General features: G+C 38.4%; 1 protein-coding gene across 1 annotated transcript in view; it reads left to right on the top strand.

The window, feature by feature from the left end:
* SEMA5A (semaphorin 5A) overlaps positions 1-16,800 on the top strand; it is a gene marked incomplete at its 3' end in the record, with an annotated part of 517,268 nt that overhangs the window by 435,596 nt on the left and 64,872 nt on the right. Inside the window, exon 16 of the mRNA XM_017863400.1 lies at positions 14,405-14,552. Within this exon, the coding sequence (XP_017718889.1) occupies positions 14,405-14,552 (148 nt within the window). The remainder of the gene's footprint in view (positions 1-14,404; positions 14,553-16,800) is intronic.

Below are 16,800 nucleotides of genomic sequence, written 5' to 3'. Positions count from 1 at the left end.
CATATTCAGAAATACTCTCAATGAAGCTGCAGCACAACCCAAATTCGGGATTCTTTTCCATTATATTTTGAGCTATCAGTACATCATGGCGACATTTTGATTTAGTCTTGGATTTAACAACTTGTTTCTTGGTGTAGAATTAGACGTTTGGTTTCAGGCTCAACCTCTGCAATCGTAATCATTGAATCTGTTTTGCAAGATCAATGAATCTGTCTTAATATGCATTAAATATACTATTAATGTTTATTCTAATTTGTCACTATTGGGAAAGAATTCAAGTAGGTAAATTTCATAGTGCTTTCAGAATTCTTATTCAGCTATACTAATATAAATTTATTGAATGACTTTCAATGCATTTTAATTAAAATATACTAGGTTTATATTTGATGACATGAGCTCAGTGGAGCCTCGAATAAAAATATTGTATATAGTTATTTGCTATGCATTTAGTATTTATATGAACAGAACCAACAGACTTACTGTTTAGATAGCTCTCTAGTAGGTGTTTATTACAACCTAAAATCAACTAAGGAGAATCATTCCTTTCTTTCTTCAAGTGAGTTCCTCACTTGCCAATTAAGATTTCACTCCTTTTGACTAATAGGAAATGAAGATGATTTTTACCAAGCAGGGTTTGTCATTTTTGAAGCTGTCCCTGAGACAGTCTTGTGCAAGCCTGTCATTTTCTAACACCAGTTGATAAGTGGGAAAGCCTATTATGGAAGAATTGTCTCCCTATTATTTCCAAGCCTTGTACAATTTTAAATTGGTTGGAAGTTTCTAAATGCTATAAATTGTCATCTAGGACAGGCTGAGCATCCCTAATCTGAAAATCTGAAACCCAATATGCTTCAAAATCCAAAACTTTTCCAGTACTGACATGATGTCACAAGTGGCAATTTCCACACTGGTTTTTTGACTTTTGCAGTCAAAATCTTTTGACTGGTGGCAGTCAAAATGCTGTCAAAACTTTGTTTTCTGCAACAAATTATTTAAAATATATAAAACTACATCCAGCCTTTGTGTATATGGTATATTTGATGCATGAATGAATTTTGTATTTAGACTTGGGTCCTATCCCCAAGATATCTCATTATATAGACAGCAATATTCCAAAATCTGAAACAATGTGAAATCCAAAACACTAATGGTCCCGAACATTTCAGCTGAGGGATGCTCAACCTGTACAGCCCATCGAGGCAAAGTCACTTCCATCTGTGCAAAGTCTTCCCTAGAGTCAAGGTACCACCACAAACTTAGCATGTGTTATCACCATTCCCAGGCTGATCACTCAGGAAAGAAGAGGCTGATTCACACTGTGGCAGACAGATGTGTATGTTTGCATCCACATAGGATTTTTTATACAGCAGTGTCTTCAGGAAAAGATGAGGAATAAAGATGGCAAGTGTGTTTGAGGGACTTACATGTAAAATATTCCTTTTGTACAGAAGAAATGTTCACTGGTAGATTAGCATTTGCTCAATGGGGGAAACCGTGAATTTAAATAAGAGATGGATACTAAGAACAGGGACTATGTAAAATTTTTATAAAATGTAAGCTTTTCTATTGAATAGTCTTTCTAGGGGGCTACTGGGAGCTTAATGAAAACCAGAAAATCCAAGTACCTAAAGTTTCCTCCGTGGTCTTCATAAGCAATAGGTTCTTACGTGTCTCTGCCATGTTATATGAAAGGTCTCTTCACCTAAGAAATATAAAAACATTCTGATCCAACAATGGGGATATTTGAGGACTAAACTCAAGATTGAAGGAGACTATGATCTCCATGAGAGCATACAAAAGACTAAGAACTAGGCATAAGAAATAATAAATTTATATCATATTTATTTAAACACCATCAACCCTCAAGAAATCCTGGGTAGCCACAAGATAATGAATTGATCTTTCCAAAAGATTCCCTAAGTGAATGGTAAGTTTATAGTTAGTGATTTTTCATCTGGGACATCTCCAATATGTGGAATTATTCAATGGGAGCTTTGTTGCAACAAAAATCTCAGAAGTATTTACATTATTNCATATATAATGAAACTTTGCAAGTTAAATGTAATTTATTTATACCAAAACTGCTATTTAAATTTTTAAATATAATTCAGTGAATAACATGGATAATTTTTAAGATTGTAGGTAGCAGGGTATAAGATACTAGCTGATTACCTTTATAAGAAATGTGGGAAGATTTGTCTTATTGTGTGATAATTTTGGTTAAATTATTATAGAGCAATTTTATTATAATATCACACATAAAGCTATGACTACATATTTTATTAAATCATTAGGTTTCAGTAAAGTAGGAAAACATGAAATATTCTAAGAATTTTCTCAGAATAATTTTGTTTGAAATTATTTTAATATGATATTATTCAACATATTATTTATACCAGGACCTTCAGTGGCATAGTTGTTGACCTCCATGTTTTAAAAGAAAATGCATAAAGTAAAATGAGAATTAATGTGAGCTAATATTTTCACAGGAAATGTAAATCTTATGGACGAAGGTGACAACTATCTAAAGAAATGCATATGTGATTGGAGAAGTGAAAAAATTTCTGCACAAAGTAGACCATCTATTTAGAAGTTTGGAATGTGGATTTAATATATATTTTAACACATAAAGTTAAAAAAACCTATCTATTTTTTAATAGCAGGAACAAAGTGTTAAGGGGACACTTAAATTATAACCAGTCTGAATACAGGCATTTTGAGGAAAAAATACAATACTAATACATTTCTAGAGCTGTCAATATAATTTAAAACTTTTAAAAAATTAGTACATCCTATTTTATTTCATATTTTATATGTCTACATTACTGTATATGTGTAATAACATAAATACACAGTTAGTTATATGCAATTTGCACTTATTTGCACTCTTTATGTCTCTGTCAGTTTGTTAAAAGATAGCCAAGAATCTGAATGTAAATGTCCTTTTAAATTTTAATAAAGTTCCTTTTAAAGCTTTGAATATTATTCTAACAATACAACACTCTTTCATTTGAAAGCTTTGAACATTATTCTAACAATACAACGCTCTTTATCAGTTTGAATGCTATCAGGAGAGTTACTGATTTTCACTGATATTAATACATTTTAAAAGAAAGCATTTTAGGCAGTTTTAGATGAGCATTTTGTCCAAAGGTGCACTTTTCATAGATTATAAATGATATAATACAAGTCCAAAAAACTCATAAACTCTAGAGGTGTAGGCATTCATTTCTAAATGCTTGTCAGTGAAATAACCTTATTCTTTATTAGTTTAATATTTTCATAACTCAAGTTTTTTGATAGTTTCTAATATAGTCCATTATTTCTAGTGCACTTAAAAGTTTATTCTCAAATTTCCTATCTTGAACTAGAAACCAGACGCCTGGGGCTGCAGACGCAGGAACTGAGATTCACAGGGTGCAGTCCGTTCAGTTTCGTGTCTGCTGTGCCCTCTCCGCAGCAGCCCCAAGCATGATCCTCCTGGGGAACACAGGCATTTGGCTGTGGGTGCAGACAGGGCTTGGACTCTGAGCCTGCCTGACCTAATGATTGCATTGCTTCCCTTCCCTCAGGAACGGAGGCTGGACTCCCTGGACGTCGTGGTCTCCCTGCAGCACTACCTGTGGGATCGGCTTCCAGGTGCGGCAGCGCTCCTGCAGCAACCCCACTCCCAGGCACGGGGCCGGGTGTGCGTGGGACAGAACCGCGAGGAAAGGTACGTGACCACCCGGCTGCCAGCACCGCCACTCTCACGCTTACTCTCATTCCGGCCAGGTCGGGTTCCCCACGGTTTTGGTTTTGGATCTACCTTAGCTTATGTGTGGCATCCCTTTCCGCTGAGCCAGTTGTCCTCTTCTTTTCCTGGCAACCTGTAATTTTGATCAAAGCCTCGTTGACAGCGTCACTGGGCTGCTCTGGTGCCTACACAGCTGGGTTGGCTCTGGTGAGCAATTGCTAAGGGATTAGAGTACCCAGGGACCTCTGTGCTGTGTTAGGCTCCTGGAGACTCTGGAAGTACGTCTGCAGGAGACTTACTCTGGTGAGAATTTAACCAGACCGGTCTCAAAGCTTCAGTTCCAAGGAGGACCTAAGAAGGTCCCGGATGCAGACATTATTGGGCAGGTGCGGTAAGGTTTTCATCGTACTCAGTTAATCCTCTGGAAGGCATGGAAGGGCATATTCAGAAATACTCTCAATGAAGCTGCAGCACAACCCAAATTCGGGATTCTTTTCCATTATATTTTGAGCTATCAGTACATCATGGCGACATTTTGATTTAGTCTTGGATTTAACAACTTGTTTCTTGGTGTAGAATTAGACGTTTGGTTTCAGGCTCAACCTCTGCAATCGTAATCATTGAATCTGTTTTGCAAGATCAATGAATCTGTCTTAATATGCATTAAATATACTATTAATGTTTATTCTAATTTGTCACTATTGGGAAAGAATTCAAGTAGGTAAATTTCATAGTGCTTTCAGAATTCTTATTCAGCTATACTAATATAAATTTATTGAATGACTTTCAATGCATTTTAATTAAAATATACTAGGTTTATATTTGATGACATGAGCTCAGTGGAGCCTCGAATAAAATATTGTATATAGTTATTTGCTATGCATTTAGTATTTATATGAACAGAACCAACAGACTTACTGTTTAGATAGCTCTCTAGTAGGTGTTTATTACAACCTAAAATCAACTAAGGAGAATCATTCCTTTCTTTCTTCAAGTGAGTTCCTCACTTGCCAATTAAGATTTCACTCCTTTTGACTAATAGGAAATGAAGATGATTTTACCAAGCAGGGTTTGTCATTTTGAAGCTGTCCCTGAGACAGTCTTGTGCAAGCCTGTCATTTTCTAACACCAGTTGATAAGTGGGAAAGCCTATTATGGAAGAATTGTCTCCCTATTATTTCCAAGCCTTGTACAATTTTAAATTGGTTGGAAGTTTCTAAATGCTATAAATTGTCATCTAGGACAGGCTGAGCATCCCTAATCTGAAAATCTGAAACCCAATATGCTTCAAAATCCAAAACTTTTCCAGTACTGACATGATGTCACAAGTGGCAATTTCCACACTGGTTTTTTGACTTTTGCAGTCAAAATCTTTTGACTGGTGGCAGTCAAAATGCTGTCAAAACTTTGTTTTCTGCAACAAATTATTTAAAATATATAAAACTACATCCAGCCTTTGTGTATATGGTATATTTGATGCATGAATGAATTTTGTATTTAGACTTGGGTCCTATCCCCAAGATATCTCATTATATAGACAGCAATATTCCAAAATCTGAAACAATGTGAAATCCAAAACACTAATGGTCCCGAACATTTCAGCTGAGGGATGCTCAACCTGTACAGCCCATCGAGGCAAAGTCACTTCCATCTGTGCAAAGTCTTCCCTAGAGTCAAGGTACCACCACAAACTTAGCATGTGTTATCACCATTCCCAGGCTGATCACTCAGGAAAGAAGAGGCTGATTCACACTGTGGCAGACAGATGTGTATGTTTGCATCCACATAGGATTTTTTATACAGCAGTGTCTTCAGGAAAAGATGAGGAATAAAGATGGCAAGTGTGTTTGAGGGACTTACATGTAAAATATTCCTTTTGTACAGAAGAAATGTTCACTGGTAGATTAGCATTTGCTCAATGGGGAAACCGTGAATTTAAATAAGAGATGGATACTAAGAACAGGGACTATGTAAAATTTTATAAAATGTAAGCTTTTCTATTGAATAGTCTTTCTAGGGGCTACTGGGAGCTTAATGAAAACCAGAAAATCCAAGTACCTAAAGTTTCCTCCGTGGTCTTCATAAGCAATAGGTTCTTACGTGTCTCTGCCATGTTATATGAAAGGTCTCTTCACCTAAGAAATATAAAACATTCTGATCCAACAATGGGGATATTTGAGGACTAAACTCAAGATTGAAGGAGACTATGATCTCCATGAGAGCATACAAAAGACTAAGAACTAGGCATAAGAAATAATAAATTTATATCATATTTATTTAAACACCATCAACCCTCAAGAAATCCTGGGTAGCCACAAGATAATGAATTGATCTTTCCAAAAGATTCCCTAAGTGAATGGTAAGTTTATAGTTAGTGATTTTCATCTGGGACATCTCCAATATGTGGAATTATTCAATGGGAGCTTTGTTGCAACAAAATCTCAGAAGTATTTACATTATTTTTTTCTGAAAATAATGCTAGCTTAATTTTACATGTACTTTAGAACGTATAGACACTTTGTTTTCTCTTCTGACATTTCCTTGAAAAGATTTTCGGGAGTATCAAGAGCTGAGTAGAAGCACCAACTCCCAGAGAGGCTACTAACAAAAGGAAAAAATGGACCTCTGTAAATATTATCAAGATGCAAATGTTATTATCTGTGCTAGTTTCCTCCTGCTGTGTAATAGTAGTTCCATAAACTTTGTGGCTCAAAACAACACACATTTCTTTTTGAAATCTCATAGTCCCAATGGGTCAGGAATTCCTATATGGCTAACTAGATCCTATGCTTGGGTCCTCAGCAGGCTTCAATCAAAACATGGGCCAGAGCTGTGGTCTCATCTGAGGCTCCACTGGGGAAAGATTCACTTCCAAGATCATGTGGTTGTTGTTTGTATTCAGTTCTTTGTGGGCTGTCAAACTGCAGACCTCAATTCCTTACATAGTTGTTATCCAGAGATCACTCTCAGTTTCTTGCCAAGTGATCCTTCCTGGTGTTGTCACTTGCCTTTTAAAATTCAGCAAGAAAGACAATCTCCTTGCAAGACAGGCATTACAAACTTATGTAACAGAATCACAGAAGTGACATCTCACCCCTTTGCCATATTCTGTTGGTTGGAAATAAGACACAGGCCTCCACAACCTAGAGGAGATGATGACACAGGGTATGAATATCAGGAGGCAGAGCTCACTAGGGTCACCATAAAGTCTATCTTCCAGAGCTGATTCTCTGTTCCCCAGTCATTCACATCCCTACCTCTCACATGCCGAATGCATTTCACCCACTTTCAAGGCCCCTCAGTCTTATCCCATTAAGCCATCTCCCCAAAGTCCAGAACCTTACTATTTACATCAGGCTCACATGTGGAAGAGGCTGTCTGGGTGTAGTTCCCATCAGTCTGTTAATCTCTTTTTTTTTTTTTTTTTGAGACGGAGTCTCGCTCTGTCACCCAGGCTGGAGTACAGTGGCCAGATCTCAGCTCACTGCAAGCTCCGCCTCCCGGGCTCACGCCATTCTCCTGCCTCAGCCTCCCGAGTAGCTGGGACTACAGGCGCCGCCACCTCGCCCGGCTAGTTTTTTGTATTTTAGTAGAGACAGGGTTTCACTGTGTTAGCCAGGATGGTCTCGATCTCCTGACCTCGTGATCCGCCCGTCTCGGCCTCCCAAAGTGCTGGGATTACAGGCTTGAGCCACCGCGCCCGGCCCAGTCTGTTAATCTCTAAAGCCAAAGGGAGAAGTTATGTGCCACTAACACACTTGGAGAGTCAGGCAAAGGATAACAGCTTTAGTCATTTCTGTTCAAAAAGGCAGTAGGTGGGTGGGGTGGTGGAAATTATAAAGGAATCACTGTTCCATATAAATTATGAAATCTAGCTGAGCAAGTGTTGGGCATTAAGTTCAAGGAATGGGCATAATATTTTATGGTTCTTGGCTCTGCCTTCTGGGCTGTTAGTTATACTTCCTGAATCAGGCTTTTTCATGAAGAGAGCATGTGCTTGTAGCTAGGTAGTTTTGTCAGCTTCCTTCCTGTCAGTAGAATGTGTAGGGTTTCCAGCAGCCTTTCATGGGTATTTTCTCTGTCCCTTTCCATCCAAGCTGCTGGTATCTTTGTGGAAGTAAGTTTCTGAAAAACATTGTGCGTCTTCAATGGATTTCCACAAGGTTTACTCCACTAAACAAAAGCTACGTTCACAGACCTTTTTGAATTAGCCCTTCTCTACCTTGGGGTGCTGCTGAGATGGCTGAGAGACAACACCGTTCAGCTCACTAGAGGTGATCTGATGCAGTTGAGAGGATCTGTGAGGCACACACTTGCTCTAGAAAGGACTCTTTGTGTAACTAAATACTCTCCAATTCTTTCATCTTTCTGAGGTTGCAATAAAAGGTTTGATAGTCACTACCTCAGCTTTTACTATTCCAACCTTCCCTAACAGTACTTGAAAGGACTGTGAGAGCTATTTTGTATTTTTTGCATCATTTTCCATTAGAAGTGAATGATTTCCAAAATCATCCAGTCCCTATTCTTTTAATTTAATAATCCATTCCTCAGTCTTTCTTTCTTCACCTACATTTTACTGTAAACAGCATGAAGAGACTAAGCAGTACCTTCAACACTTTGCTTGGAAATTTCCTTAGTTAAGTAATTCAACTTAGGTGTTTTGCCTTTCGTGCTACCATAGGTAACAATTTTGGCAGCTTTTACCCATTGTGTAATGTGATTCTCCCTTTTTCCAGTTCCTGATAATATATTCCTGTTTACTTTTTAAGTTTTTATTGTGGTTTTATACACACACACACACACACACACACACAGGAAAAACATAAATTTGCCACTTAATCATTTATAAGTGTGTAATTCAGTAACATTATTTACATTCACATTATTGTATAACCGTAACTACTATTTCCAAAACTTTTTATCACCCCAAACATAAACTCTGTAATTGTTAAGCAATAATAACAATTCCTTATTCCACCCTCCTGCCAACGCCTGGTAACCTCTAATTTATGCTCTGTCTCTACTAATTTGCCTGTTATAGATAGGTCACATAAGTGGAATCCTAAAGTATTTGCCATTTTGTGTCTGGCTTGTTTCACTCAGCATAATGTTCAAGGTTCCTTCATGTTGTAGCATATGTCAGAACTTTATTTATTTTGTAAGGTTAAATAAGATTCAGTTATATGGCTATACCGCATTTTGTTTATCCATTTTTTTTTTCATCAGTGGACACTTGGTTTATTTTCGTCTTTTGAGTATTGTCAATGCTGTACTGAATATTGGCATATGAGTATCTTTTTAAGTCCCTGTTTCAATTCTTTTGTGAATACTGTTTAGGAGTGAAATTGCTGCAGTGTATGTTAATTCTATGTTTATCTTTTTGAGGAAACACCATGCTGCTTTCTAAGGGGACTTCACCAATGTTCATTCCCACCAGCAATGTATGAGAGTTCCAATTTCTTCGCATTCTTGTTACTTTTTTTCTTTAATTTTAGCCATTCTAGTAGGTATGAACTGGTATCTCATTGTGGTTTTGATTTGAATTTCCTTAGTGACTAATAGTGTTGAGCATCTTCTTGTGTGCTTAGTGGACATTAGTGTATCTTATTTATAGAAATGTCTATTCAAATTTTTTGCCTGTTTTCTAATTGTGTTTTGTCTTTATCAATAACTAATTTATTTTGACAAAATTTGTAAATATTTATCATGTACAAAATGTTGTTTAAAATATGAATACATTGTGGATGGCTAAATTGAACCAATTGGCACATGCATCATGACACATATTTTTCTTTGTTGTGTGTGTGGTGGAAAGATTGTCTTTTTTGATGTCCAGTTTTAGTTCTTTATCCCATTTTCCTCTAAACCCTTACTGGCCGTGTCTTTTAAGTCCAGATTTCTACTAATGGATGATTCAAGGTGATTTAGATTTTCTTTAATGTGCTCCTCAAAATTATTCTGCTTCCTGCCATTCCCTGGTCTCAAAGCCAGTTTCACATTTTAACCTCTTACAGTAGCACCACACTCCCACGTACCATGGTCTGTTTTAATAGTTGTATAATAACATTACCACAGACTTAGGCATTTGAAGCACCAGGTGTTTATTTGCTCATGGTGTCTGTGAGTTTCGTAGCCTGGGCACAACTTCAGGTTCTCACAAGGCTGCCATCAACATAGAGGCCCTGACTGTGATGTCATCGGGGCTCAGCTAGAGAAAGACCAGCCCCCAAGATCATGTTGTTGTTGGCATCCTTCAGTTCCTTGTGAGATGTCAGACTGAGGGCCTCAGTTTCTTGATGGCTGTTAGCTGGATGCTGCCCTCAAATCCTTGACAACTGGGTCCTTCTCACCTTTTTGCTTGCTTCCTCAAAGCCAATAAGGGAGAAAGTTTTCTTGCAGTAAGGGCATTACAATCTATGCAACATAATGACAGAAGTGACATTCCAAAATCTTTCACATATTCTGTTGGTTAGAAGCCAGTGACAGGTCCCACTCACAGTCAATAGGAGGAGATTACACAAGGTGTGAATTCTAGGAGCTGGGGATCATGGGGACCATGATAGAGCCTGTCCAATGCGTTCTCAAAGTTAAGAGTCCCAGGGCTCAGTGGTTTTTATTATGTGATTATTTGTCTTCATTGGTATGTTTGCTGAATCCTGTGGTGAGGCAAACTGATGTTCTTCACAAGTTATTTTTCTTCCTAAATGGCTTGAATTAAATAGTATGGTAGACTTAAGGTACATGCAGTTTCTCTGTTGACATAAAAATTTAATTATAGCAGTATGGCCCAGTAGAGGGCTGATCATTTAGAATGAAGCAAGGAGAACATAGTTCAGAAGAGGCCCTGATTGGTTCAGGTTAACAGAGATTGCAGTGAGCAACTAGCATGGATCTAACCAGAATGGAACATAATTTATGCAATTTATAATTTGTAACAGAAAGAACAATTTATGCATGATATAGTGCTGAGAATCTAGTCCATATGGAATTATAAAAGGTCATTATTTTCATAAGAGACTAGATTTGTGATAAAAAAAAAGTGGATAATTTATAGAGAAACAGTGCTGGGTCATTAATTGACTTTTAAATACAAATGAGAATAAGCAGTCATGGGCTAAATTAAAATCTTAATTGTTAATGCATCATGAGATGCATCTGTGACTTGCAATGCTTTAACATAGTAGAGACACTCAAGAGCCATTTGAAAAACATTGTAGCTCATTATTTGCTAAAAGTCAGCAGCGTGTTGGGGACTAGAGAAAGGAGACCAACTGCTGGCCCATTGTGTAGATATTTTATCCACAATTAATTTTAAAAACGCTTAACCAGCAGAGATGCCAGGGTAACTGACTTCCAACCTAATTGTTTTTTTGTATAGCTTCATAGGAGGGGCTTCTCTCAGGAGCATGAGTAAGTTGGGGTGGGGAAAGAGAGAGGGTCAGAGGAAATGCTTTCTCACAATTGTGGAGGATCCATACTTACAGGCTTCCAAGGACTCTGCCTCTGAGCAGTCTCTTCCAGGGTGAATTCCTAAGTGAAAACCCAGACACAAAGAGACAGAGCTAGCCTAACAATTTCTATTTCCCTCTGACCTCTCTCACTGGGGAGGCTGCAATTTCAGAGGGTGACGCCCCAGCAGATCCTGGTGTGGCTTGTTTCATGGACTACTATAGCAGAAAGAGAAAAAAACAAGGCAGGTTATTGACAACCTTAAAATGCAGCTCAGTAGACAATTTATTAACGTTGGCTGAAAATTCCATGCACAGGTTACCCTGCAGTAGATTTTTACAATAATAACATGCTGAGGATTTTCAGGAGTGGCCTGCTGTCAGCAAATAAGAGAAAGGATTTGTGCACTATGGTTTATTTTGCTTTGGGGAAACGGTAGCTCAGTTGCTGTGCTTTTTATTAAAAGTTAAGGGCCTTATAAACATTTTTAGTAAGGTTTCCCTCTGCCTTCCATACCTATTTTTTTGTTGTTGTTTTTTAGGAGGGGGGTTGTTGAAAGCTGAAATTAGGATCAAGTTTTCTAAGAAGTCCATGCCTTTTAAATGCTGGTGAATCAGCTTAGAAATGGAGATGGCCTACCTCTCCTTCTACCCACAGTGATCTACACATAGATATTTTAACTAAATGCTGAGAGTTCTGATATTCTGAGTTTTCTTGACTTCCTCAAAATATGTTCTCTAAACAAATGTCAATTTTCTCCTGGAATACTCCATGAACCAACACACATACTAATATTTACTTATTGGAACTCGACACATTTGCATGTACTTCCTAAGATCAAATGATTTTCCTCTGTTGTATTCTCACATTTGTCTTGTCTCTCCTATCTGGAGGCCATGATCTCTTAATTGGAAGGTCCTTTCCCTTCCTCTACTACGTGTAGGCATGTCCAGTGGCCCTGAGCTCTGAGAATTGGACCCTGGGAGACTATAGTTACCATCTAAAGAGGAAAACCTTACATTTCTGTGTTATCTTAAATGTGGAAAAGATAAGGAAGAGTGATAACTGTTCAGTTCCATTGGCTATGCTCAAATATGTAAGTTTAGACAAACTAAAACTGCTTGCCCAATTGATTCTTGACTCTCTGGAGGTTCTTTCACCCACTGCATATCAACTATCTCTCCCTGGAAGTAAGAGTGTCTTCTGCCTTCCACTTTCAGTTAAGAGGCTGACTTTGGACTCCACTGTTTTGTTTCGTTTTCTATACAGTCACACAGTTGCCATATTGTTCTTTAACTATACCAAGCTCCATCTCCACCACTTCTTCCCCTTCTTTCCAACACCATTGTAGTTGTTTTTTTTCTAGGTTGGAGTATCTCTCATTTGAATTGTTGCAATCCAGTGTCCTCTAGTTGCTGTTTGTTCTATGGGCTCTTCCTGCTGCTAAACTGCCCTGTCTGGGGAGATGCAGACCCCATACTGAAATATGAGGAGCTCCTTGAATCTCAGGGACTCCAGAGCATAGTCAAGATGAAACACCAACTCCTGGAGATGAGTCCAGCATCTAACTCTCATGGAGTTATTTTGTCTCTGGGGCTCTGTGGAACTTTCCTGATTTCTCATAAAGTTCCAGTTTTCCACTGTATTTGGTAAAGACAGATCATCCCACTCCCTGTTGCCTCTCTCTGTTTTGTTGTTCTCAATGACCTTTCATGCATAGAATTCCATTTCTACCTTCCATTATTTTTCAAAACGCTGGCAGGGGTTCAGTGTGCCCCATCCTGTCGGCACCCCTCAGCTTGATCTTGCTTTCTGCTTTTCACACTGTCCCTGTTCCTGAAGCCCTCACATTCCCCATGAAATTTTTCTGGTTTGATAGGAAAACAGTTCCATCTTACCAGCATTTACTGTCAGGAAACTACATTCTCCAAATTTATTTTCCTGGTGGCTGGCTACCATTTGCCCTTATTTTCAGTTCCGTAAAAGCATTTACTTCTGCATAAATAATTACAGTAATGCCACTGTGTATTAAGATAGTTTTGCACATCCTGAGCCGTGTTCATGCCCCTGTGTTTCTCTTCAACTGTGAACGCCTGTGATCAGGAAGCCCCCTGCAATTCCTCTTGCATAGGCCCTGCAGGATTAAGTCTTATTAATATTGATGACAATAAAGGTATCTGACTTATGCCAGCAGATGGGAACCTTTGCCTCTTGTTTCTTAAGGCAGATGGCCTGGCAAGAGAGGAGGACTTGAGAAAAAGTTGTGCATTCTAGTATTCTCTAGAGGGTAAACTTGGGAATTTGGGCTTCGTAGATGGACTATTAATTGCCGAGTGTGTCTCACTGCATTTGCTGCTGTTCAGAGTAACCTCTTCCATTCTATGATCTGTAATCTGTAGAATGCCAGGCTGTTTCCTTTTCGTTTTTTGTTTGTTGGTTTTCCTCACTTCACTTCATTTCACTTGCAGTGTTAAAAATTGAAGAGAAATATGACTCATGATAAGGATAAAGGAGGCTTTGGATATTTGGCTGACATTTGGCAAAATATGTAGAAGTATAGAAGTGTATTCAAACACTGAAAAATTGAACTAGTGTTTGTGAAACTGTATAATAATTCAATTCTTTTTGAATAATGAGTGGTCTTTTAAATTGTTTGGCATTATTCTGAGAGCCTACAAATAAATTTAAAAATAGAATAGGCTAAGCAATATATAGCATGGGCCTTCATGCTAATCCCATGCTTTAACTTTTCTTTAGCTTATCCTAATATAACTATGGGCTGATTTGACTCAAGAATGAGAAAGGGATTCCAAGTAAAGTTATGCTGACTTTGTATTTGTAATCTGCTTTATCTTTCAATGTTTATATTCAGAAGATAAATGCCCTACCTAGATATTTTCTGTATACTCTTATTTTTGGGTGTCTGTTTGAAGGGTTTTGTTTGTTTTTCCTTCAATTGGCTGCACAGGAAGATCCATCCTGCATTGTGAGTTTAGCATTTTCTTCACTGTCTGCCGCGCATCCCATTGTCTGTGCACACACAGCATGGCCAGCACCACATCTGCCTTCTGTATGGTGCAACTGCTCAAAATACAAAAAGCTCCTCCACGCAGAGCATGCCCATGGGTTCAACATCTGCTGCAGGGATGGAGATGGAAACGTCAGTGGTTTCAAGTGGCACTAATTAGTTTCCTTTTCCTTTTGGTTTCCTCATTACAGGTACTGCAATGAACATTTGCTATGTCCCCCACACATGTTCTGGACAGGCTGGGGTCCTTGGGAACGGTGCACAGCCCAGTGCGGGGGTGGCATTCAAGCTCGCCGCAGGACCTGTGAGAATGGGCCTGACTGTGCAGGCTGCAATGTGGTGAGTAGCCTCCTTCTCATACCCAGCTCACAATCCAGAACCAGGAATTCAGACTCAGTACACCCAAAATGCTCTGCACACACTAGAGGTTCTGCAAACAATAAATGATCTGCACACACTAGGGGCTCTGCACATACTTGGTACATGGCAAACACTAAGTGGTCTCACACACCAGGTGCTTTGTACATGCCAGAAGCTCTGCACACACTTTATGCTCTCCAGATACTAAATGCTCTGTAAATATGACATGTCCAGATGCCGGATGCTCCCCATACAATAGATGCTTTGAAGGTATTAGGTCCTCTCACACACTGGATCTTCTGCAAACATTAGGTTCTTGGCAGACACTAGATGTTCTGCAAACATTAAGTGCTCTGTAAACACAACATGGTCAAGCACTGGATTGCAAAATCATGCAAGTTTTTCAATTTAATTAGAATATCTGGTGAAAATACTGGAAATTCAGAGTAGCTTGGAGGCTTCGTGAATTAAATATTCACACATGGGATAAACTGTCCCAGGAGTTTTTCTGTCCTGATTTCTGAGTGACAGGCCTTCAGCCTGCTTATATATGGCCACTCTATTTGGTTTGGGACATGGAATATTATTCCATGCCAGGCCTACACCAAGGTATAGCACATTGTGGGATGAACCAGACACACCCTGAGGACTGAGAAACTATATGGAGCCGTTGTTAGAGCAAGTTGGTGCCAATGCAGAGAGAACAAAAAATCCTGCCTTTGCAGTTTATATTTCTTTTAACACTTTAAACTGTCAAATAAAATTCCACTTGGGCAGGCTCTTTCCAAAAGGCTTCCTTTTGCTCTTCCTGCTTCTTCTGTAAGAATAACAGCATTTCCGCTCACTCGCCTGCCCCTGGTGCTGGCTCCACAGAGTGGACACAGACAGTGGCAAAAGTTTTGATGGAGAAGCTCTGCACGAGAAGGTCTAGCTAAATTCCTTCCTCACTGATCTTTCCAGTTGGCCTTTGCAGCCTCTTTATCCTTTGGTTTGTGAGGCTGAGCAATGTTTATGTGCTGCTGTAAAGCCTGCTTTTGTGACATGCAAAAACCACATAGCCGAGATATCCTTGGGAAATTCAGAGACAGGAAGAGGGTTATGAGGTGCTTTGTCAGATATTACACCAGACCCGAGGAGATTTCTGTTATTGGAAATTACAATTAGATTTCTTCCCCTTCACACTGGAAAATATGTTGTCATAGCTCTTATATAATCTAGTACTTATTATAAAGACAGTTCTTTCCAGATCAGCCTGAACTAACTGTAGACCATGAAAAATCTTCATTAAGATATATATTTATTGATATTTCAGATGCTGACATTTAAAACTATTTATTTAAAATAATTTTAAAATGGTAAATTTATGAACACTCACATGTTCTAGGAAAACCATTCAAATGGGGTAACTTTCTGTTTTGCTGAAGAATGTCATGTTTTGTTCCTGGTGGCATGATGTGTGCCCACCAAGGTCTGCATTGCCATGTCAAGGTTTGTCTCATTTGCTGGGAAACCATAGGAATGGATGATCTGGGTTGGTCTCACACCTTAGTTTCTAAATATATTGCAGTGTGAAAAATTCCGAAAACAGTCCATGTCATTAATTTTCTCATTAATTGACTTTTATAGTTATCTTCAAATATAGCTTAATGAACGAAAAAAATTATATTAAGCAAGAATGTAGCATTTTTATGTAGTTACTGTAATAGGTGTGTATGTGTGACATACATCTGATTATAAATGTAAACATTGAAGGTCTTTCTAAAATATCCATGTATTTATTGCTTTATTACAGAATTACAGTTTATGAAACAAGTGTAACCGCTGCTTTCAAATCCAGAAAAATACATATGTCTCCAAAGAGACTCTTGTCACTTTTAGCAAATTTAAGGGTTTGTTTTCTTTTGTTTTACCACCAAACTTAGCCTTTGGGTAGTCTACTTCTAGGAAGGTGTTATTGCGGCAGTGAGGAGCAATCTACTTCTCAGTGGTAGAAGTCTATTTATTTTTCTTCTGACATGGTTCTCCCATGCTTTTCGGTTTCTGTCTGTCCTAAGGCAGGAATGCCGCTCACACCAACTGAGGAATGCAAGCAGTAGAAAGGAAGGGCTCAGTTTCTTTGGATTGTTTGCAAGATCTATACTATCAGTTGAATTCCTAAGAAGTTGATTTAAAAATGGTAGTTACCTACTTAAGCAACATTTTTGGTCTTCATATTCTAGCTGCAGTT

This window comes from Rhinopithecus bieti, unplaced genomic scaffold, assembly GCF_001698545.2.
Source record: "Rhinopithecus bieti isolate Rb0 unplaced genomic scaffold, ASM169854v2 scaffold_70290, whole genome shotgun sequence".
Lineage (NCBI taxonomy): Eukaryota > Metazoa > Chordata > Mammalia > Primates > Cercopithecidae > Rhinopithecus > Rhinopithecus bieti.
Note: the sequence above shows the minus strand (reverse complement) of the source record. Positions and strands in the feature narration are given on the sequence as shown.